At 35.8% G+C, this 25,001-nt stretch overlaps 3 protein-coding genes across 6 annotated transcripts in view; all 3 read right to left on the bottom strand.

The window, feature by feature from the left end:
- LOC117172354 (synaptotagmin-10-like) overlaps positions 1–25,001 on the bottom strand; it is a 476,779-nt gene that overhangs the window by 65,031 nt on the left and 386,747 nt on the right. The gene's annotated exons all lie outside the window — the stretch shown is intronic.
- Positions 1–25,001, bottom strand: part of LOC117172355 (growth arrest-specific protein 2-like) — a 410,439-nt gene that overhangs the window by 357,654 nt on the left and 27,784 nt on the right. The window lies entirely within an intron of this gene.
- LOC117172356 lies at positions 9,364–12,033 on the bottom strand. The gene is made up of 2 exons (XM_033360193.1): positions 12,003–12,033; positions 9,364–11,242 (listed from the first exon to the last, which is right to left on the bottom strand). The coding sequence occupies exon 2, from the start codon at positions 11,236–11,238 to the stop codon at positions 10,609–10,611; it is 630 nt and encodes a 209-aa protein (XP_033216084.1). The 5' UTR covers positions 11,239–11,242; positions 12,003–12,033; the 3' UTR covers positions 9,364–10,608.

Below are 25,001 nucleotides of genomic sequence, written 5' to 3'. Positions count from 1 at the left end.
TCGCGGAATATTGAGTCTTGAATGTCTTTACAACAGGATTATTCTGGGTACAGCACATAGAGTTACAAATGGAAGAGACCCTCTTCTTAAAATGGTCAGGAACGACGAGGAAGTAGGCAAAGGAGCATTTCTGTACAAAGCAGCGGAGGAGGCTTCTGAAACACTCGGACTTGACTTCAGTATTAGGGGTGAGCAAAATGCATCAAATCTAATCTATCTCGAGTACTCACTTCTGAAAGCCCGGATTAAGAAAGCACAAGAGAAAAACTTTCGTTAACAGCTCCTAGATAAGAGAATGCACGGTATCTTCCACAGAAATGTGAAGGATCAGTCAATGTCTTGTGAGCTAACGTTTGCTTTCCTTAAATCGCCCGGATTGAAGTCTGGTACGGAGATTTTCATTTTTGCATGCCAAGACGGTGTTATTTCCACCTTAACATACCGTCGCCACATTTTCAGCCAAGACATTCCCGATGATAGTTACAGGGCGTGCCATGCACACCCCGAGCATTTAGCTCACATACTATCTAGTTGTCCAACACTCGCGGGAACGACCTACATTCAAAGGCACAATGCGGCACTGAGAGTACTTTATTACCGTCTCTGTCACTCCTACGGCATTCACCTTAATATCGCTCCTCTAAATGCTCCTAGGGAAATTGAGTCAATTGTCGAGAATGGGAAGTGCCGTATATACTGGAACTTTATATTCTCGACAATTGTTTCTGTTGCTCACTCGAGGCCTGACATGGTTCTTCTTGACTTCGAGAAGCGAACCATGTTCGTTATCGAATTTTCGGCACCAGCTGACAAAAACATCATAGCCAAGGAGAGTGAAAAGAAAGAGAGGTATCGAGACATTATAAGGGAGTTGCAACGATTGTACCCGGAATATTCTGTTAAACTGTCGTATTGATTCCTTTACAGACTGTAACCACCTATCTCACGGTTGTGAGGCGTGGTTATGGCTGAAATTTTACCGCGATTTCGCTGGAAGCGGGTGCAATTTTTCAGATTAGCACCCGCTCCCGGCGAAATCCTGCGGTTGTCCTTATGACAAATTTTTAATTATGTATGTATATATATATATAGTAATTCAGGGTATATATAAATCATAACACATCTTCCTCGTAAAGTCTTGATCTAATCAATTACTCTGCACTGATTATCCCTTTGTTTCAATCCGGAAAATATATTTATGTTTTCAAGCAGTTGCTTTTGATTTGAAGCCTTAACTTAACTACAGTAGGAAAAATAAAAGATTAAGAAATTACCTGAGTTCGAATTATTAACAATATTAAAATTGGTTTACATCTTTCATTAAGTTTTTTTTTTCAAATAGTAACTGCGTAAAAAATAATGAATAAGATTTAGTACAACTTTTGATAAAAAAAAGTGTAATAGCCATTTTCTTACTATAGCTTCTTAGCAACTCAACAAAACTGGTCGAGTTTTAATAATTTATAGTTTATATTTCAGTAAATACATCTCCTACTTTCTACAACTCTACTGTTTACAATGTTGAAAATAAGTAATTAATATTTAAATATAGTTATCTGTTGAAAAAATGTTTTCTCTACAAAATTGCTTTAATGATTTCAGTCATAGAACAATTGTCTTTTAAAACCAAAAACAGTAAAGTTGTGTAAAATCTTTTCGTCGAAAAATCAAGCTACCATTTATTAAAATTCAACCACACTTAAAAAATGTATAAGAAGCACATTTATGTATTTCAAGCTGAGATCTAAATATTAGGTACTCATTTAAAACAGTAGAAAAATATAAAGGCTAGTCATATTACCATATAGATACGGTTCGTGAGTTTTATAATAATAGAAATGTTTACAGTTCCTACTTAGTAAAGTTAGGGAGGCTGTTTTAATAGAAGAAAAAATTCCCAGTTTGCAAAATCTTTTCACAATTATTGAAATAAAATAAACTGAACTCTTGAAAGTGAACTTTTTTCATTTCAAGTTATTTAAACTGAGCTGCAAATTAAAGCACTTAAAGTTAAACTTGTTTTATTTTAAACTTTTAAAATAAAAACTTAAACCATATTTAATTGAGAAATGTGTCATTCAAACACTCATTAATTTACACTTATGAAATGATAGCTTTAAAACTTTGCAATTGAACCATGTGAAATTAAATAAATTTGTAAATTTTGAAAGTTATATAATTTATTTTAGGCACCTTTAGTATCTTTAGTATCTTTTAGTAATAGTATCTTGAATTACAAGGGATGAAACACAGCGATTGCAACGAATGTGCGGGTTGAAGTACAGTGTTTGCATCCCTAGCGTAGAAATATTTTATCTTCGAGTTTCGGTACGTGCAGAGTGGGCTAAAAGATGGTGTTTTCATACCTAGGGTACACCGGTAGGTAGATAGAAAGTTAGGGTTTGCAGGTACCTGAATTCGAATTTTCAATGGATTTGCTATGAAATAGTATGTTGCATTACAAGGGATGAAACACAGCGATTGCAAAGAGTGCTAAGTTTGTTGCCCGAGCGAACCGAGGGCTGCCTTCACACGAGTTGCGATCGTTGTGTTACATTCCTAGTATGCATATAATTTTTCATAGCAAATCTATTGAAAATTCGAGTTGAGGTACCTGTAGATCCTACCTACCAACGTGTCTACTCTAGAATCGAAAAAAGGTTTCAACTCGAGGGATGTAAACACGGTGTTTCAGCCCGCTTTACACGTACTGAAATTCGAAGAAAATATGTTTCAACCCTAGGAATGCAAAAACCGTGTTTCACCCCGCTATACAGGTATCGAAACTCGAAATTTCAATATATAAGCTATCAAAAATAATATACATTACTAGGAATGTAACAAAACGATCGCAACTCGTGTGAACGCAGCCCTCGCTTCGCTCAAGCAGCAAACTTCACACTCGTTGCAATCGTTGTGTTTCATCCCTTGTAATACTATTTATACAACATACTATTTCATAGCAAATATATCGAAAATTCGAGTTCAGGTACCTGTACACCCTACCCTTCTACCTACATACATGTGTACCCTAGAGTTGAAACAAAAGGTTTCAACCCTCGGGAAGAGAACACCGTCTTTCGGCCCACTCTACACGTAACGAAACTCGAAGACGAAATGTTTCAAAACTAGGGATGCAAACATCGTGTTTCCACCAGCTCTACAGGTATCGAAACTCGAATTTTGAATATATATTTTCTATTGTTTAAAGTTCTAATGTTTCGTCTTTGTGAGATTTTCTGCAATTGAAAATTATTCAATTATCGACATCGCCTATTTCAAAGCTATTTTCGGTTTCCTTATTATTTAAATGAATGTTTGAAGTCACGTGATTTCTCAGTTTGAGTGTGTGATGATAACCTTGTCGTTTGAGAAAACCATTGTGCGAGCAGCAGTGAATCGCGACAGATCGTTGTCCGAACGTTGCGGATCAGTAAAGTGATAAACTCAATAAAGACATTAAATCTTACATCTTGCAAAAATGTCTATAAAAACGAATGAGTGATCTGTGTGGTTCTAAAAAATGGTATTAGTCTGCCAAGTATTCTATACTTGAAATAAAACTTAAACTATTTATTATTTCTAACGATTCTTCTCTGCCCATTCCTGATCTGGCAAAATTAAATATTTATAAACATAAACATTAAACAGCTATGAAAAATAATTTGCATTAATAGGAATGTAACACAACGATCACTATGTTTCATTCCTTGTCATGCAACATACTATTAGCTTTAAGACGTTTTAAATAAATAATTGTTCAATTATTATTGATACATCAAAACTTAATATTGTCAATTAGAAATTAAAAATTTGTTAAATGAAACAATTAGTACTGTAACGTCCAAAGTTCAAATTGAGCATTCCAATCTTTTAAGAATTCAAGGCTTTCCAATTCGAACAATTCAGTTAAAAATTGTTCGATTTTTAAAATTTAAATTATAATTTTTCATTTTAAATGAATTGCCAAATTAAATGGGTTGAAAATGGAATATTTTAGATTAGAACAATATTGAAATAGGATTTGAAATTAAATAAAAGTGTTTATTTATCAGTCTCTTAGTTTAAAATTACTTAAAATTTGAAAATATTTTATGACTTTTCGATTGAACGTTTACATTCATATAACTAAGACTTTCGAATTAAAACAGTTCATTTATTATTAGCGGTCAAATCTTTACATTGTTTAGTTTTGAGCAAATTCAGAATCGTCTTCTAAAACCAATCATTTTTACATTTTTAAGACTTGAACTACAGATTAATTATATTAATCATTAATCAATTTATATCAACAGTTGATCAACTAAAACCATATTTCATCAAACATTTTCAATCTATTTTTCGTTAAAATTTAATTCCATTTTTAGGTCAAAATTACAATTCAACTACTTGCTTGAAGGTTGCACTACTATATTCAAAAATAGTTTCATTGGTTCATGATTTAACTATTTTGTTAAAAAATTCATTTTCTTTTTAATCTCATAAGAAAGCAGTTTTGTATGATTTAAAGAATCAAAAAATGTAATAGTTTAAGCAACATCAGTAACTACTTGTTCGGTTGAAATTTAATCTCATTTTGTGATAAGTTAATCTTTTTTTTTGTTAAAAGTGCCATTTTTTGGTATAAATTAATCTGTTTTGTTGGAAAATTTAACTATTTTGTTAAAATTTCGTCTTTTTTGGTTGAATTCTAAATTACGTTATTTCAAAATTTTTTGTGGAAATATCAACCTAATTTGATAATGAATCTATTTAGTTAACAATTCAGCTATTTGGATGAAAATTCAACTAATCAAACGGATTGAAAAGTCATCCCTCTTCGTTAAATATTCAACTTCTTGGGTATACAAGTTATAGTTTATAAATGATTCTTTCTTGATTGAAAACTCAGCTCTTAGGTAAAAATTCAAATGTCTGCAATTGAAGTTAATTCTTTTTTGTTTGAATATTCGATCATGTGATTCAAGATTCATATTTACAGATTGAAAATTCAACTTTTTGGTTAAAGATTAAACTATTTTATCATAAATGCAACTGTTTGGTCTAAACCAGATTTTGTTTTGTTTGTTGAAAATTCAACTATTTGGTTAAAAAATATTTTTTTGGTTGAAAATTCAACGATTTTGTTGTACATGTACATAAATTATATTCAAATGAATTTACGCACCAATTATGTTGAAAGATCACCCTATTTCCCCTGTTTTAAAAGCTGACATTTAGGACTGTAAAATATAATGTAACGCAGTGTTTCAACTCCCCACAAAACGAAATTCTTTTACAAACATAACCAAGGAATTTCTTCTCCACCCGACTTGCATAGCCTTGAAGTCGTGTCACGACACTCGTTTCCCATTCTTCGAATCTTTTAATTTCTTCTTCGTGCAGTGACTGTGGGTGATTTTGTAGGATACGAATTAATATTCCATTATCGTGATTCCAGTACAAAACGAGCAAAGATCAAAGCATGGCAATGGACTCGGAAGTCCAATCACGGTGTTTATCTGAAGCCTAAAACTGTATAAGTAAAATAAAGTTAGCTTGAGAAATTTCAGGTTCGACACATTCAACTTGTTCAAAAATGTGTGCATGGGACTCAATCTAAATAAGATGTTTTTTGACCATTTTGAAAAAGTTCTAAATTAACCCAATTTTTTTCAATTTAATTTTTTTATTATTATTCACTAGCAAAAACTGTACATAAAAAAATTGGCTATAATTCTCGACGAAATAAGGAAATTTTTTTGGAATTTTCAAAAATTTAAATTTTCAAATCAGAAAAGGGAAAGGAAAATATTAACCGACTTCAAACTATTTTTCATTTTTCTCGGATGCGAACCCATAAATGATTTTCGCTCAGCTCAAACGATTCGACTAATTTGATCATTTTCACTCCACCCTGCTACTGAGGGCAATACGGTTTAGTCTGCATGGAATAATAACTGGTTCATTCTGTTGGAAAATATTAAGATTTTTTAGTTTGTCGCAATTTCGGAATGGAATAAAGAGCCGCAATTAAGTTTTTTTTTCAAACTAGGCAAAAGTTTTTTACAAACGTGTAATACATTATAATACTCTTTAAAAAAGGAAGTGCTGTTATCAGCGCATTCAATTAAATCGGATGCCGTCAAAACACGCTGCTTTTTCTGCTCAAGTACGAATGGCGTACGACAATCGCGTGCACTTTTCTTTTGCCGCGGACGTCATATACCAGGGCTCTTCAGCGTGGGGAAATTCGACAGTAAATACTCATTTGCCACATGTCTCGTTTCCACCACCACGACTCTATACTCAGCTGTAAGAGTGAGACGGAATTTTTTCGTGCTGAATAAGACGGTGTAGTAGTAGAAACGAGATATCTTGCAAATGAGTATTTACGACCAAATATACACTCACTGAAGAACCCTGTCAAATACTAAGATGTGAATACTACCTTCACTAATTTTAAGTTCCTCTGATAACGTTTCAATATTTAGTAGACGATTGTTTGCAAGTAATGTACGCATATGTTGGACGTTCTCGTATGTGACGCTTGGGTTGGGAGCCCTTATCTCGGATCTTCCCCAAGCGATTCCTAGCTATTCTTAAGGCGCTTCCTCAGGCTCGAAATTTAGCCCATGTATTACACAAACAAACGATTCTCCTACAATTATGAATTATTTGATTTCATATTTTACCCACATGATAGGAAATGTATAAATACATAATCAAACATAGTCCTGGCAGACCAAGGTAACCGAAAGGAGCCTCTACAAAGTACCCTTAAATACCCCATTGAGTCCCCCGTCGGTTCCTTCTGACAAAACTAAAAAAAACAGCAAGATCAACTTTTAAATTTTTGAAATTCGGATTTTATGTTAAAATTTGCATTTAAAACTCAGAAAGTAATCGCAATACTTTTTCTTGCAGCGTTAAAAACTTTAAATAGCATAATACCTGTCACTTACATGGGTCGAAGCGGCTTCAAGTGCATCTTTTTTTAGTGGTAGTTAATAAGAGTTCCGTCGGTAACTTTGAGAATTTTGTTTGGATACTAGCGCCACTTAGTGAAAACGTCAGACAACAAAGCTGCGATCAAGTGAGAGCAGTCAAGCAGTGTCCTTCAAGTTATGAGACGAGATGTCAGGACTAAACGTAAAGGATTTGTTTAAATTCTCATTTTTCATATCATTCTTATCAGGGAAGTTATTCAATTTGTGTAAAATTAAACATATAAATTTCTTACATATATTTATTTACATTAATTTGTCAATCTTTCTTTTTTTTAACTTCGCGCGTAACATACTATTTGAGCTATTGTGGATGCGCTTGAAGTTCCCTTCAACAGAAGTTGATGGCATTTAAAAAATTTTTTAACGCTGCAAGAAAAAGTATTGCGATTAATCCGTGAGTTTCTAATGGAAATTTTAATGTAGAATCCACATTTCAACAATTTCAAAGTTGATTTTGCTGTTTTTTTATTTTGAGTTTTTTAAGAAGGAACCAAGGGGTCTCAGTGGGGTCTTTAAGGTTACTTTGTAGAGGCTCCTTTCGGTTCTTTCAGTCTGCCAGGGAGAGCTTTTTTCGAAAAATGGTCTGGTTCTTGTTTAATTCCAATGAATTGAAAATTGATGCATTTTATGCGTCTGGGAAAGATCAAACCGCCACTATGAGTGTACCCAGGGCGAACGGAATATCGGCGTGGCTCATTTCTCAATGAAACAGCGGTAGGTCCTTCTGTGAGGGGGCCCTTACGGCCATTGGCAAAATTTATATTTTAATTTTCATTCCATAAATTCTTGTGCATTTTCAAATAATTATTTATTTCAATTATAGAAATTCGAAAGAATATATTACCCATTTTTTAATTATTAAAACAAACCTAATTTGTTTAAACAATTCCTTTTCAAACAATATTTCAAAACCGCATTTTATTAATTAAACGTAATATTATATTAATATGAGGAGTAGTAAATTCTGCTAAAAAAGCTTTATGGCAATGTTTATAAAATTAATTTTTTTCTTCCACATTTCTTTTAAATAGAGCATGAATTGCTTACGAATAAAAATTGTTTAAGCATTGACTTGAAGGCAATTTTGGGGGTAATTTAAGTTAGTTTAGAAGGTATTTCCGAATTTTGAAATTTTGAAATAGAGAAAAAAAACATTTTAATACTTATAAAAATATATACAAATTTATTAAATATTAAAAAAAATTTCCACGATTTAAACAGTCCTAACAATCTTCTAAACTGGCTTAAATTTTTCCTAAAATAGTGTAATCTCTTCTCAAATAAAAACTTTTTATTTGAAATGGTCTAGATTATTTTTTTACATATCTGAAATATTCCGAAATATTCTCGGCTAATGAAAAAACGTAACCTTATGGATTAATGCAGCTACAAACAGCTATAATTTTTTTTAAATGTGGTGAAGTTTGAATTTATAATGATGTGCATAATGCTTTCCAATATACTAAACGAAGTAAATGTTTCATCAAAATTTTACTTCAAGCAGAAAATATATATTTAAGTTGTGCACTTAAAATCTCAAACACTGCAAGAAAACATTCGAAAAAGTACAGACTTAAATATGAAAAGTGTAAGGAAGAAGCTACACAAATATCGCAAAAATGGGGAATTGAACCAGTCTTTGTAGAAAGACGGAAACTAAGCCGTAAGAAGCATTTCGATATTAGTGAAGAATTTCTAAAAATCAATGTCTTTAATCACACCTTAAGGTGTCTAAGGTCGAATTACACATTGTGAATATATATTTTACAGAGAAACTACGGATTCGATATCATGAGGATTTCACAAAGAATTCCCCTTGTCAGTCATCAACTTTATCCCATTTTTAAATTGTAAAGGATTTAATGAGACATCAACGGTAAAAGATGTTTTCCGCACTTCACTCATTAAATACAGCTTAATGGAAAGCGATTTTTCAGAAGTAATCCCCTAAGAATGTATTTGACTGTGCATGTATAGTATAGCAACTTGCGAAAGGACGTTCAGCAAATTAAAAATTATAAAATCCTATTTACGGAACAGAATGGATCAAAGTCGATGCTTAAATCTATCTATACTGAAAATCGAACTTGATGATGCAAAATAATTGACAATCGAAATTGGTATTAATAAGTTTTTTCGAAATAAAAGCGAAACGAATTGCAAAATAGCAACTTGCACATAATTTTTTGAACGGTGCCATACTAATTTTTAAGTCAGAACTATGTATAATCTATGTTATAAATCGTCTAAAATAAAATATAGTTTGTAATATATTAAAAAAAGAACTATGTGATATATTTTATTATTTTAAATGTATTTCAGCTACAATTATACGCTGTTTGCTTTTTGCGTGGGGTTTCACAATATAATTTCTCTATTAAAACATAATCACTTATAATCTTCTACTTACACCAATCACTTAATTAATATTCATTCATTATAGTATTCCGGGGGTTTGGGCTCCGTAGAACTAAACACACGGAATAGAGTTTGAGCACTTTATTGCTAAAGCACGGTCGGAGTAGAACTGACGCCCCGAGCCTAGGCGTTACATGCAGAGGGCTCGCTTAAGGGCTAGTTTAAGGGTAGTACTGGGACAAAGGCCCATCTAACATAGTGTACAGTCAGCGAGGCAACGGCACATCTCACACCCTCCCTTTGTAGATTGTTTTTACCCCGAAAACTTTTTGGACGAGTGCGTTCAATCTCAGCGGAATCTGGGAATACTGTCGTATAAGTTACAGTTTGAGGTACATTTGACGTGGTGACATGATTATTGACGCAGAACATTTGTATGCAAATTTTTGTTAGGCAAGCTCTAATTAATTTTAGAATGCCGCATTTGTATAAAGCAAACAGTGAAACTAACACAATGCAGGCGTAACCTAAGTATGCTAAGATATCGCTTATTCTTTCGGTCCAATTTTTGGTTCAACGCGCATTTTTTATTTTAGTTAAAGCATTTTCTATATCGTCTAGGGTTTGACTGGATGCTCTAATATTTTCAGATTTTACATATTTTTGGAGAGGTGTAAGTCTCTTTTTTAACAAGTCGAGATCGTTTCTGTCGTACGGTAGTATCATTTCTTTAGTATACATTATTTCTCTTTATTCGCTCTTTAAGGGACTAACTTTCATGATTGTACCTTCAGTGCTAAGAATACAACTTTCGGTACTAGTTATTTCTTGCGATGATACTAAATTAACATGCTCATCAGAAGTTTCACAAAGTACATGTAAAGTTGTTGGTTGTTGGTCGCTAGGTACATATAAAGTCCTCTGATCATTTAGTAAGATATAATCATTTTCGGGAGTTACTGCTAGGAATGTACTCTGGATTTTTTTGGGTATAGGGATCAGATGGTGGACTTGGTAACTTTCGTTTTCAAGTTGGGGAACTTTAATCGAGTACAATAAGAGTTTGCTTAATATACTTTTACTGACTTAAGAAATATCTAAAATATTCTGGAAATTCTCTTCTTTAAGTGGTATCTGATATTTGACGTTGTTGTGTTGTTCAAAATCATGTGAACCATTTTGAAATGTACCTGGAGTAAATATCTGAGAATGTATGATAACATGCTTCCCATCATTTATTGAATCGATTGAAAGGTTTATATCAGCGCTCAGCTCTTGCAATGATAATGTTCAAATGGTTATTTATAATTATACTTAAAGTATTAGTGTTTGTTTGGTTAATCATTTTATTTAAACGGTCCACGTTTGCTTTACTGTGTTCGCTGAGTACCTGAACGTCGTGGGAAGCTAAGTTTAGAATTGTTTTATCAATTTTTGTCTGATTGGATATGCTTGTGAAGCGTACTTTGTTATCTGTGTAAAGTTGATCTAATTCGTTATTAATATACTCCAAATCTTTTTCTTCTAAGGTACCAAAAAGAGTTTTAGAGATGCTACCTACAAAATTGAAAAGTCCTCTTTTGGTGTGGCGAGTTTCTAAGAGCTGATTCAAGATTCTTTTATTACCGCCAAGACGGTCGATTTGAATGTTCAGTATCTTTAGTTCAAACTGCTCAATACAGGCTTGACACATCTGATTGGCATTTTGATAGGCGTTATAGAAGTCGGTGAAGCGTGGCTCAAGTTGCGAGGGATCGAAAGAAACGACTAAATGCCAGATGGTATGATATAGTTTAGCATGGCCAATTTCTTCTGCATAAACGGCGGTATCGTCGAGTGGTGTAAATATTACCTTTCCGAAAGCGGACAGGATGAGCAGCAGGATTATCATCAATCTGCAAATCAGTAGTAAAGTTATTGTAATTGATTGGCGTGAATCTGCACTCTTTCGCTGTCTAGTAGTATTGTATAATTATTGTTGTTTCCAATTTCGATTATTGTGGCAGGGTGTAAACAATCAGCATCTAGCTTGGACGTTTTGCGATTATTTAAAGTTGGGATCATATCTTCGATATCAAATATGGTTTGGGGGATACCTATGTGTTTGTCTTGAATCTACTTGTATTTTTGTTTTCGTTTCTCGATTTTTCGTTTAGCTTTACTGATGTATTTCTTGTGCCGTTCTCTCCATAGCGAGACTAACTCCGAGTATTTTAAACTTGTGGTAGTTGCTAACACGGAAGGGATGTTAGCCTAACGTCCAAACATTAATTCAAACGGTGTAAATCCTGTCCCTCGTGTACTAACGTGCATGAGGGTAATTAACTTTAAATTTTCGTCCCTATCATTTTAATTTTGTTCTATTGCAGTTTTAATAAGAACTTTGACTACTGCATAAGCTCTTTCTAAACTGCCGTTACTTTGCGGGTGAAAGGTACTCGTTTTTATGTGCTTCATTTTAAAAAGGTTTTCAGAATTCAACATTAGTTCCGAGACAAACTTACTACCCTGGTCAGTCCTAAAAGGATTTTACTTCCGTGGCGTTACTGGGTATCTTGAAATTCGTGACAGCCTCGAGTTTTTTGGGAATAGGTTTACCTCCATCTTTGGTGATAACATGTCTCAAGTACTCAAGTTTGGGTCTCAAATACTCACATTTATCGGGCTGTAGTCTGAGTCCAGTGTGTCGCAGCCTTTCAAAGATGGTGACTAAGTTCTGATTATGTTCCTGAAATGTGGATCCAAAAACCACAATATCATCAAGGTACACGAAACAGATCTTGCCAATCAATCCTTTGATCTCAGTATCCATCATGCTATAGAAGGTGGCAGGGGCATTCTTCAATCCAAATGGCATACGTTCGAATTCAAAGTGTCCTTCTGATGTAGAGAAAGCTGTATACTTCTTCGAGTTTTCTTCTATGGGTATCTGGTGGAATCCGGATTATCCTCAACTTGAGTATTTATTTCTTGTTTGTGACACTCGGCAGTTCTGTAGGACCTGTTGTTGATGATCTTTTCGTCTTTGAAAACAATTTTATGTGCGGCTAACTTTGTACATGGTACTGGATCTCCTGGAAGCGAAAAAACATCATTATAATGTACAATAATTTTTTCTATCGAGACTCTGTGCTCTTCCTCGATGTGGGAAAGTCTAGAATTTTCCCGTAGTAATGAAATTCGTTTGCAGTACTCTTCTGAAGTTATGTATTGAATTCTTTCCTTTGGTTCTTGAATTTTAATTTAATTATATTTGATTTCGCTTGTTGATATTACTACTGTTTTATCTGAATGATTCGCAATAGGTACTTGGATTTGTCCTTTCGTGATTCGGTAGATCGAAGCCAGCAAGTACGGATTTTCTTCTAAAATCAAGTGTCCATTTTTCCTAATGGTTTCGATTTTTACAACTTGGACACTAAGTTCAGGAATAAATATGCCATTGCCAATCAGATCATGATTGTGCCCATTCAGTTTTAAATACCTGTTGGATAGATTAAAATCATACTTGTATAGAAACGGTGTTCCGAGTATTCGGTATTCAGGTATAGGAAATTCCTCCGGCACTATATAAAAAATATGGTCTTTATTAACGTATTCACAAGTAATTATCCGTGTATAAAAATGCATATCGTTTCCCATGTGCAATTCTTTATTGCAATTTTCGGTGGAGTGTTTCGGATGCAAAAGATTTTCTTTAATCAAATTAGTCGATGATCCACTGTCGATTAATAATTTTCTCTTTCGTCGTAATCCATGCAAGTCTGCTCGCATTGAAAACAGTCGTCCAGATATGGCTGATACTCGATCTCGCAGGCTTGTATCTCTTCCTTCGCTTGCTGAGTTTCCTCGTAATCTTTTTCTTCCTCCGCTCCTTTTTCGTACGTGCAGTTCACTCTTTGTGGTGGACGATTGAGGTTTTGGCCTGAATGAAAATTTTTCTTCCGGTAGCACTGGTTTTCGGTGTGACCGTGTGACAACAGAAAAAAGAAAAACAATTTTTATTACTGATATAGTATCTCCTCCGAAACAAATTACATTATTGTAGACGAACAAGAACTTATTTAATACCATTTAGCAAACGCGCAAAATGAAACTGACAGATGGAAATTCCCATTTCGCTCAAATGTAATGAAGTTAAACGACGCTGGATAGCGCTGGCGTCGTAATAGTCACTACACCTCGAATAAAAATGGAGCGATTATAAGATAAAATATTATCCAAGCAAGCATAAAATTCGTAAATTATCTTCGATTCATGTACAGTTTATCTGGCCAGGTTTTTTTTTTCCCCAGTGAATCTTTCATCTGTAATTGATGTAAACTTTCTCTTTAACTTTATCTCTAACGATTTTGCGCTATTATTATGCGGATAGAGGGTCCCTGTACCAAGGGTTTCTGCTGAATATGGTTACAAAAATAAATAGGCAGTTACGGACAATTGTCCAGGGGTGGTTCCGAAGGAATTAACCCCCAAGCGGAGGTGTGAAAACCGTGCCAAAAGGTCAATGGCACCTGGGTGAGGTGTCTAGAACGGTGACTCTTGGATACCGGGCGACCTCTCAGAGTATGCAGCCTTATCCTTGCATGCGGGGCTCTACAAGGATGGATGAACCCCTTTCCCTATGTTCTCGTAAGAACAACAATGACAACACCAAACATAGTTGTAGTAAGTGCGATTCAAAACAACAGAACGCGCAGGGCTCCCGACAATGGGTTGGCGAACAATGACGACCAATGTAGAGCTGGGGGAGCCAATGAAAATGGATTCAATGCGATGGATCGGCGGGATCTCGCGACCTTGGGGTGGACGGAGCGACTGAATCACGACTTGCTACAGTGCTACGATGCGAGTGTGGCCCCTGAACGGGGTTACATGGCACAGCTGCATGCTCTGTGGTGCGAGAAACACCCGGAGCTATCGCTCTTTTCGCAGCAACGTCTGCGAAACCATGCTAAACTACTCCGAAAAAGGGGCTATGTAAGCGGAACGCCTATTCTACCACAGATAGAACAAGCCGGCAAGAGAGAAAGAGAGAAAGAGAGGCGACACTAAGGCCAACCGCGAGCAGGCCTAAAGATCTGGGTGAAATGGATGACGAGCTTCATAGACATTTTTTCGAAGAATCCGAGCTGTGGGCTGTCAATTATTGTGTGTATAATGCAGCGAGAGGTTTGGTTGGTGCGAAACGTAAAACGAAACCAACCGTTCATCATAAGACCAAAATACGAATGCATCAAATTGCCATAAAGATAGGCTGGGCAAGACAGTACGCGTCCCGCATTCAGTGTGTGATTGACTATATCACATCTGGCAGGAATTTTACCGCCAAGGTTCGAAAGTTCGCGCGCGAACTCCGCACCCGTTATCACACACTAAACAATTCAAAGCTGCTGACCATCAGACAGCATATTGTTGAGAGAATACAAATACTATCTGACGCTAAGAGAAGTCTAGAGCGGAGGGAGAGGTGGGTCAGAGAAAATCAACAGTTTCTCTCTGACCCATCTCGACTCTTCCAAGACCTTCCAGTTACTGTAAGAGGGATGAAGAACTATTCCGCACCGGGACCAGATTGTATCAAAACCTTCTGATGGAAGAAGTTTTCTTCAACCCATCAGCATTTGGCCCGTATTTTCACCTCATATTTGAAGTCGGAAGTGCCAATTCCGGAGTGGTTGGTGGAAGGGCGCACAATACTCCTGCCGAAAATAGGCAACCTAGCTGACCCGAAGAATTACAGGCCAATAACTTGTCTGAACACACTTTATAAGATATTCACAGCTATTCTAAATGACAGGATTGTTCGGGCAATTGAACCTGTGTGGCAAGAAAGAACGGGCAATTGAACCTGTGTGCGCACAAAGAAAGGTGTAGCCGGATGTCGGGAGAACCTGCTCATCGATAGATGTGTCTGCAAAGATGCAGCATTCTATCAGCGTGATCTATCGAAGGCCTGGATTGATTATCGGAAAGCTTTCGATTCGACCTCCCATAGACTTATCATCTGTCTTTTGGAAATCTTAAAGGTTCATGCGCAAATAGTTAGGTGCATAGAGAGATTAATGCCGCTTTGGAAAACCAGATTTACTATCTCATCTGGAAAAAATCGTGTGACAACTAACAAGGTCACCTTTCAGAGAGGTGTCTTTCAGGGCGACACCATGAGTTCACTCCTATTTTGCCTTGTATTATTGCCACTATCTCTAGCACTTCGCCATTCCGACGGGTACTTTTACGGCAAACTTGCAGATCGAAAGAACAAAATCACTTATGTATTTTACATGGACGATCTTAAGATCTATGCTAAAAACAAAGAGCAACCACATCTAGCTCTAGGGATTGTCGAACGATATACTAAGGAAATTGGAATGGAATTTGGGTTAGACAAATGCGCCAAGGTTTATTTGAAGCGAGGAAAACTTAATGGCATCCCTGAATATCCTGAGCTCGTTGATAGAAGCGCCATGCGACACCTTTGCGCTGGAGAGACTTATACATACCTGGGCGTGCCACAGAGCCTCATTCAGGATGTGACATCTATAAAGGATACTCTCCGAAGCAGATACAAATGTCTCATCCGACAGATTTGGTCTTCCGAACTGTCGGCGAGGAATAAAGTATCTGCAACGAACATATTTGCCGTCCCGGTAGTACTCTATTCATTTGGAGTAGTTCCATGGACGAAGAAGCAGCTCAGATCCTTTGATACCGGGACAAGAAAGGTTATGTACATGAACAAAAGCATGCATCTTAAGTATTCCGTTCCGCGACTGTACATTTCACGCCGTCAAGGTGGTCGCGGAATATTGAGTCCTGAGTGTCTTCACAACAGGAATATTCTGGGTACAGCACATAGAGTTGCAAATGAAAGAGACCCTCTTCTTTAAATGATCAGGAATCACGAAGAAGTGGGCAAAGGAGCTCTTCTGTACAAAGCAGCGGAGGAGGCTGCTGAAACACTCGGACATGACTTCAGTATTAGGGGTGAGCAAATTGCATCAAATCTTATCTATCTCGAGTACTCACTCCTGAAAGACCGGATTAAGAAAGCGTAAGAGAAAAACTTTCGTGAACAGCTCCTCGATAAGAGGATGCACGGTTTCTTCCACAGGAATGTGAAGGATCAGTCAATGTCTTGTGAGCTAACGCTTGCTTTCCTTAAATCGCCCGGATTGAAGTCTGGTACGGAGGGTTTCATTTTTGCATTCCAAGACGGTGTCATTTCCACCTTAGCATAACGTCGCCACATTTTGAGCCAAGACATTCCCGATAATAGCTGCAGGGCGTGACATGCACACCCCGAGCATTTAGCTCACATACTATCTAGTTGTCCAACTCATGCGGAAACGACCTACATCCAAAGGCACAATGCGGCACTAAGAGTGCTTTATTACCATATCTGCCTCTCTTATGGTATTAACCTTGATATCACTCCTCTAAATGATCCTAGGGAAATCGAGTCAATTGTCGAGAATGGTAAGTGCCGCATATACTGGAACTTTATATTCCTGACAATTGTTTCTGTTGCTCACTCGAGGCATGACATGGTTCTTCTTGACTTCGAGAAGCGAACCATGTTCGTTATCGCATTTTCGGCACCAGCTGACAAAAACATCATAGCCAAGGAGAATGAAAAGAAAGAGAGGTATCGAGACCTTATAAGGGAGTTGCAACGATTGTACCCGGAATATTATGTTACACTGATCGTCCTTATCATCGGCGCTCTTGGAGGTGCCAACCTTTCACTTGCTAATAGCCTAAAAAGCATCCCTGCGTGTCAACAATATGCTAGAACACTTGCGGGAAAAATGCAGAAGGCGGTTGTCCTTGGGTCGCTCCGTGTTCTTAGGGTGCACGAGGCTCTTGCTGAATCGTCGTATTGATTTATTTACTGACTGTAACCACCTATCTCACTGTCGTGAGACGTGGTTGTGGCTGAAATATTACCGCGATTTCGCTGGGAGCGAGTGCAATTTTCCAGATTAGCACCCGCTCCCGGCGAAATCCTGCGGTTGTCCTTATGAAATATTTTTAAATATGTATATATTGTAATTCATGCGATATAGTTTTCTCAGTGTAGTTTCTTTATTTTTTGGTCATATTTGGGGTGCTGCGGTGAGGGTGAGAGTGTGTTGGAAATAAAATTAATTAGTATGAATTTATTTCGTATACCTCCATCTTGTAAATCAATTGGAAATATATTTATAATTTTTATAAAATTTTAACATAATATAAACTGTACACAGTGTGTCCTTTAGTATTATGATTCTATGGCTGGGTCCCACTCACAAAAAAGTAAACTCCTCCGCTTCTTTAAATATTATTTTAATTTTTCGAATGAAAAACACTTAAATTAAACCACAAAATATGAATCCTGAAGCAAAATATTTCATCAATTCTGACCAACAGCACATTCATTGTGACGCAAGAAGTTGTATTTGAAACAAATAAAGATTCAAGAAAAAAGATAGAAAAATTAAGACTGTCTATGTTTGTAGAGTTTTCAATTGGTTATTCTCGAAAAGGAATTGCCCAAGGAAAGACTTAGAATTGCATATCCTTCAAGTTTCACCCTTGAAAATAAAATAATACCGATTTTCTTCTATCTTTTTTTAATCGTCTTGTCGTTATGTAATGAACCGAATGCAGAATATTAAAATTAAATTCCTTAATATCTCAAGAATTTTTTATTTCTCTAAACCGACTGTAATCTCTAACAATAGGAAAGTTGAGTTAGGCATGACAGGCGCTCAATCTAAATCATGCGCTTGATCCTGGGTTTACGATGTTTAAAGTATCGTCGAAAAAATAACACTTTGTACCTTCCGCTGTTTCATTGAGAAATGAGCGATGCCTATATTCCCTTCACCATAGGTGCACTCATGGTGGCGGTGTGCTCCTTCCCACGCTCATAAAATGTATCAATTTTCAATTAATTGGAATAAAACAAGAATTAGACCATTTTTCGAAAAAAGCTCCAAGTTGAATTCTGTATTTGGACATTTATATTCTGTGGTTAAAATATGTAATTAAACAATTCATATTTTTAGGAGAAAGGTTTTTTTGTGGAATACATGGGCTACTTTTCAAGCCTGAGAAAGCGCCTTGATACGCGCATACCACTTTCGAGCTCTGGGAATCGAGGCAAAATCATAGAAATAATATTAAGGGTAAACGGTGAAGCCATTTTGTCTGATTTTTTGTATAAATACTCTAAAGAGTATAAAGACTATGTTTCCTCGGCAGCATCGTTGTAGTTATGTGATCTACTATGCAGCGAAGCAAGTAGCAGGTAAGGTAGTTTTAGAGCTCGGATTTTGCTTTGGGCGATCCTACCTAAAAAAGAAAAAAGCGCCTGGTACTTCTATCACCGACAGCATAGTAAAAAGAAAACCTTAAAATTGCATTTGACTTACTATCAGGATCGCCTTAAATTCATTAGGTAACTTAATTAATGATATTGATGTAAATGTAAAGTCAGCCTGCCTTAGGGGATAGTGATTTAAGGTCGAAAACGAACTTAAAAGCCGCACAACAGATCAACATTGTTCATAGAAAGTGGCTTATATCAGAAAGTCCATTTCAACGGAAATGAATTAAATCAGATGCAGGCGGAACTCGCCGGAATCATCATGCGCATGGCGATCTGTGTGCGCGAGTGCGATGCGCGCAGAAGACTTTTGTGTTAACAGCTGATGTTAGGCTTCAAAATTGGTAATACAGCTATTGTTCTTATTCTGATTTTGTTATTATTCAAAATTATTTTCATAAATTGTGGCTTAAAAATTTGCCCGATTACGTGTTGGCTTTTTAGCATATATACAATAGAAAAAAATTCCTATAAAAATTTACTGTGATTTCCATTAAAATTCCTGGGGCTGGTCAATACTTTTTCTAATACATTTCTGGGCTAAAAAAACCACATATTCTTGGAAAATGTTAAACGACAAACTATAATTATTTTTTCAACGAATACTACAATTTTTTCATATTTGCTGCATTTCCAATTTCAATTCCTGATTCAATTCCAAACGCTGATGGGTTGAAGGATACTTTTTTCACCAGAAGGTCTTGATACAATCTGATCGCGAAGCGGAATAGTTCTTGATACCTCTTAACACTTACTTTGTTCACCTCCTCGGTAGTGATGGGTGGGCATTCTTTATCAGGTGTTATGAGGGCAACACATAACTCCTTGAAGCTATTTATATTTTCTGAGTCTTCGTCCAGTCTATACTGAACTTCGTAAATTTCTCTCCAAAATACTTCGACCTTCTTTGGTTTGGGTGGGTGTTCGACAGTAACTGGAGGGTCTTGGAAGAGTCGAAATGGGTCAAAGAAAAACTGTTGATTTTCTCTGACCCACCTCTCCCTCCGCTCTAGACTTCTCTTAGTGTCAAATAGTATTCGTATTCTCTCAACAATATGCTGCCTGATGGTCAGCAGCTTTGACATGTTAAGTGTGTGATAACGGGCCCGGAGTTCGAGCGCGAACTTTCGAACTTTGGCGGTAAAATTGCTACCGGATGTTAGGTAGTCAATCACACACTGAATGCGGGACGCGTACTGTCTTTCCCAGCCTACCTTTATGGCGAGTTGATGCATTCGTCTTTTGGTCTTATGATCAACCTTTCGTTTTCTTTAATGGTTCGCATCGGCCAAAGCTCTCGCTGCATTATACACACAACAATTCATAAAGCAGAGGTAGGATTCTTCGGGAAAATGTCCAAGAAGCTCGTTGTCCATTTCAGCTAGATCTTTAGGCTTCAGAGAAACCTTGGTGTTGATGTTTCTCCGGGTCGTAAAGCATCGCTCTTCATCTATTGGATGCCTGCCTGCGGTTGTTCTTAGTGCCGCCTCTCTTTCTCTGTTGCCGGCTTGTCCTGACTGGTAGAGTAGGCGCTCCGCTTACATAGCTCCTTTTTTGGAGCAGTTCTGCATGATTTCGCAGACGTTGATGCGAAAAGTGCGATAGCTCTGGGTGTTTCTCGCACCACAGAGCATGTAGTCGTGCGAACTCACTCGCATTGTAGCACTCTCGTAAGTCGTGATTTAGTCACTCCGTCCACCTAAAGGTCCCGAGATTCCGCCGATCCATCGTATTGACTCGATCTTCATAGGCTCCCCTAGCTCTAGAGTGGTCGGCATTGTTGGCCGACCCATTAACGGGAGCCCTTCGCGTTCGATTGGTTTGAACCACACTTACTACAACTATGTCACCGCTCTAATAGCTCTAGTGATCATTAATATTATCAGGAAACTATATTATCTACTGAAAATTATTTCGCCGATAGCGCCTCTTTCACCCGTTTACTCACAATAATTGTTAAGAGAGGATAGATACTATAGCGGATAGGAAGGTACACGGGGAGGGGGGAGGCTCTAGATTTTCACTGACAGCGGCGTCTACATTTATCCCTCGCTACGAATAACTCTATTCTTATTCCGCCAGCACTTACCTCATCTACGTATATAATATCTTTGCCACCGTTAAGCCTAAGTGCCTATGATGCTTTGGTAGTTGAATGAACAAATTGTTAATAATTTGTTGGGATCATTCTAATCCCATATAAGTATAGTGCTCGAGATCCATAAAAATTAAATATCTTAGTTTTGTGTTTTTTGTACTTAAATAATCATGGCAAATATAACTAAACAGAATATACATATTTGATTTTTTTCCTAGGCTACAATTTAATATTTCTAACATTTTTAGTCACAATATCATGTCCATCGAGCCAGCGTCCAATGTGTGCAAATCATCGTGATTCTTATGCCTTGAACGTATAGGCAAAGAGTACAAATAAACTTTATTCAGTTTCTTAATTTATTATACTGCTGTTTTAGTTAAAACATGTAAGTCTGATTAATAACACTTGCATATGAATAAAAATAGATCAAAATATTGAAATTGTAATTGACGTTCATTATATTTTTTGGTCTAAATATACCTCGCAGACGATCTTCAAAATAATTATACCTTTGGCATCAGACCTACCTATACAAATTTTTGTATCGATACCCGATATTGGAGGAGTACCCAAAACCAATTTTAGCTGTAAAATCTGTGGAAGATATGTTTTTTTTAAATAAAAAATTAGATTTTTTATAACTTTTAAATTTTGAGAATTTTTGTATACGCCTCCATATAATTTTCATTTCATTTTTATCGGAATCTAATTTCTATACATTGAATAGGGTCTGTGCATTTTTTTATGTTGAAACCATATATACAATCGGTATGAAAACATTTCAAATTAGGCTGCGGTCAATTTTACCCCATGTAAGTAATATGTAATTTTTCAGAGGTATAAGTTATTAGGGTTAAACATAAAATATGTATTTTTAGAAGATCTAGAACTTTTGTGTAAAGCTTTTATGTAAATATTTATTATTTACTGAAATAAACAGAACAACATGAAATTTTGATAGTTTTTTGGGTGTATAACTTTAAAAATCGTATTTGCAAGTATTTCCAATATCATATTCGTGATCAGCGCTTCAAAATACACAGGCATACGAAGTTTCGAATCAATCGGAGGTAAGTGCTTTTCGGAATTTTATCCAGAAATGACCTGAAGAATAAACGAAAATTAAAATTTTAAGACAAACAAAGCACGATATGGAAAAGATGCAGAGACAGGAAAATGTTACATTTTGAATAATCTACAAGACTATCATAACAACTTTTTCATTTTTTCTGGAAAATCCAAAGTTCCCAGAAAAGATCTACGAATTTGTTAACAATCACTTTTTTCAAAGGCGCGCAGTTTTTGTTTTATTTGTAAAAATCAACATCGAGAATAAAAAAATTAAATTTTTAGACAAATGACACAAGCTACGAAAAAAATATGAAGACAAAATTTGTTCATAAAAAAAGAGCTAATTTATCAATAATTCTTTGATAAGATGTGCAGTTTTTTTTTGTTTTTCATAAAAAACATAAAAAATGTTTAAAATAAATTTTTTTGCTATCGACACAAGCTATGAGAAAAAAAATAAACTGAAGTTTCTCATCCGAAAAAGATCTATAAATTTATCATCAATAATTCCACCTAAAAAGTATCTACAAACTGCTTCCAATACAACTTTTAGGCGACACTTTTGTTAAATCAAATGTTATTGTAGCTTAAATGAAAAACTTTAGATAGTTTTTTTTGGGATAAAAATACAAAAAATATAAAAAAGTGCTTTTTCTAAACTCGTCAAACTATTCTCATAATATGAGATACCCGAGGAAACCACTAAGACAATACAAAATAAAGTAGGGGAGACTGGGGTATTATGGACCGCAATTAGATTTTTGCTCAAAACTCGCGAAAAATGACTTTTTCTGAAAATTTCAAAGCTTGAATTTGTAGTACGAGAAGTAATCTCTCTTTGGGTCGTGGAAGTTCAGTCAAATTGTATTAAATCATACAAGTTATATCACTTAGCCCAAAAATGGTGTTTTTGCGATTTTGAAAAATCTCGGGGAATTGCGGACCACTTTTTATATCGCTTGAAAATCAAAAGGTGAGGTAGACAAACCTTTATTCTCAATTCAAAATGATGGTGGTGTTTAATAAAAAAGAAGCGGAAAGCATACATTTTTATCAGTTATTTTTTTTTTAAAATCGAAAAAACCCAACACCAAAAAAATCAAAAAACTATTAGAAATTGCGGAAAAACTTATGCTGTGTTGAAATTTTGCATGAAAATACACTTATATACATTAAATACATGAAATAGATTGTCAAATGTCAAGAACTGAGTAGTCCGTAATTCCCCGACAAAAGTGGTCCATAATTCCCCGAACGCTGTTTTTACAATAAGGCATCATAAGAGTAACACAATGCAAACTTCATGCAAAATCTCTTGTCTGCTTCGAAGGCATAAGGTTCCACGAATATTAAGAATATATTTACCTGAGTTGGATCTCGGAAAATGTGGTAAAAATAAACCAAACACAAAGTGAAAAACAAAGTCACGAAGACTCACATTTCTATTTCCTGTCAAATCGAGATCACGCTGCGTGTAAACAAGTCGAGTGCTGCTGGGAAAATTAACTTAACATGAGGCAAGCTAACGCCAGTGATATGGAGTTGTCTTCCACTACGAGGAAAAAAAATATTAAGCTGGTCCGCAATTCCCCGTGGTCCATAATAATCCAGTCTCCTCTATTATTTTTAATGTAAAACTTTATTCTCACTTTACGAAGGATAAATTTACTGGTATTTAGATATATTATGTTTTTGCAGCAGTCACAAACCCTTTTGTAACCAGTTCCCCCGCGCAGCCAGAGTGTGTAATGAGAATACCACAGATATATCATATTATGAGAACCACACCGTGCAACTACGCACTTACTACGCCTGACCTGTAAAATTAAAAACTTTTACACTATCGGTATTTTCTTACTTAGTTATTCAACCCCTATTCCTCCAGGCAGATTTTACTGCTAAATACTTATTTAATGTATAATAAATAAGAGCTTAAGACTTCCTTTCAAAGAAATCGACCACCATCGATTTCACAGAACGTTCGAACATAATCTTTAGACGCGCAATGAAAAATTGACTTTACCACGAAATTACTTTTTCTTCAAGGGCTGCAAGTTAGTGATAGAACCAACAGAGTGGGCCTCTTAGTTTAGCTGAAACCCCGCCATCTCATATTACGAGAATATCTCATATTCGGGTACTCTCCTCTATTTTTAGTTTAAATTATAAACAATATCAGTAGATAAGTAGGGAGCATTCAGAACCACTTTTTCCGTACAATTAGCAAACTTGCGACTACAGCGCAGAAGGCTGTGAGATTGGTTTCGCTCCTTGTGCTGACATACGAATAACAGTGTTGCATCCGATTCTCACTATCGATATTGAAAATCAATACTTGAATCCGGGAATGGAAATTTTTTGTCACCCAAACATATGAAATAGGATATGATATATCTGACGTCATAGTATCAAGTGAGGGTTAACGCGTATTCGAAGCTTCTCAGAAATACCATAAATCATATGCCACCTTATTACATCGTCACCTTAAAAGACTAATTTCACAGCATACGTTGATCAATTCTTAAAAACCTCTTGCGCTCTAAAACAAATAAAGGAAAGCGTTGGCCGACATATGATTGTGGGAGAAATTTTAGCTATGTACTATAGGTTATAACTTATGAGACTTTTAAGAAGACGTTGATGGAAATACGATTGCGAGGATTTATTTCTATAAAAAAATGGATTGCTTAGACATGCCGCAACTATGCATCACCCGTCCTACATAATTTCTTTTATATTTTTAATAATAAATTCCTTAAAAGTTCTTCTCTGACATTTACCAACAGGAATTTTACAAATTAATTGTTTATACATTCCATATGTATGTACCATAACTTATATTAAATGCGTATCCACATGAGTATCATTTGTCACACAAATAATTTTAAAGCATTAAATTAATAGCATTCATTAGAGCTATATATGGGGCATTATTCCTCAACTGCCCCAACTCAAAGAGTCATGTTTTTCGATTGTCTCTAAATTCTGGGAAAATGTTCGCCTACAAAACAGTAGTTAATCCACAAACTTATAGACCAGGATTACCAACCCTCCCCAAGTGAGGGGGGGTTGAATTTTCAACCTCAATGCCTGCAGGGGTAGTTTCAAA

The sequence above is a fragment of the Belonocnema kinseyi genome, chromosome 5 (assembly GCF_010883055.1).
Source record: "Belonocnema kinseyi isolate 2016_QV_RU_SX_M_011 chromosome 5, B_treatae_v1, whole genome shotgun sequence".
NCBI classification, from domain to species: Eukaryota; Metazoa; Arthropoda; class Insecta; order Hymenoptera; family Cynipidae; genus Belonocnema; species Belonocnema kinseyi.
The sequence above is the reverse complement of the archived record's forward strand: the minus strand, read 5'-3'. Positions and strand labels throughout refer to the sequence as shown.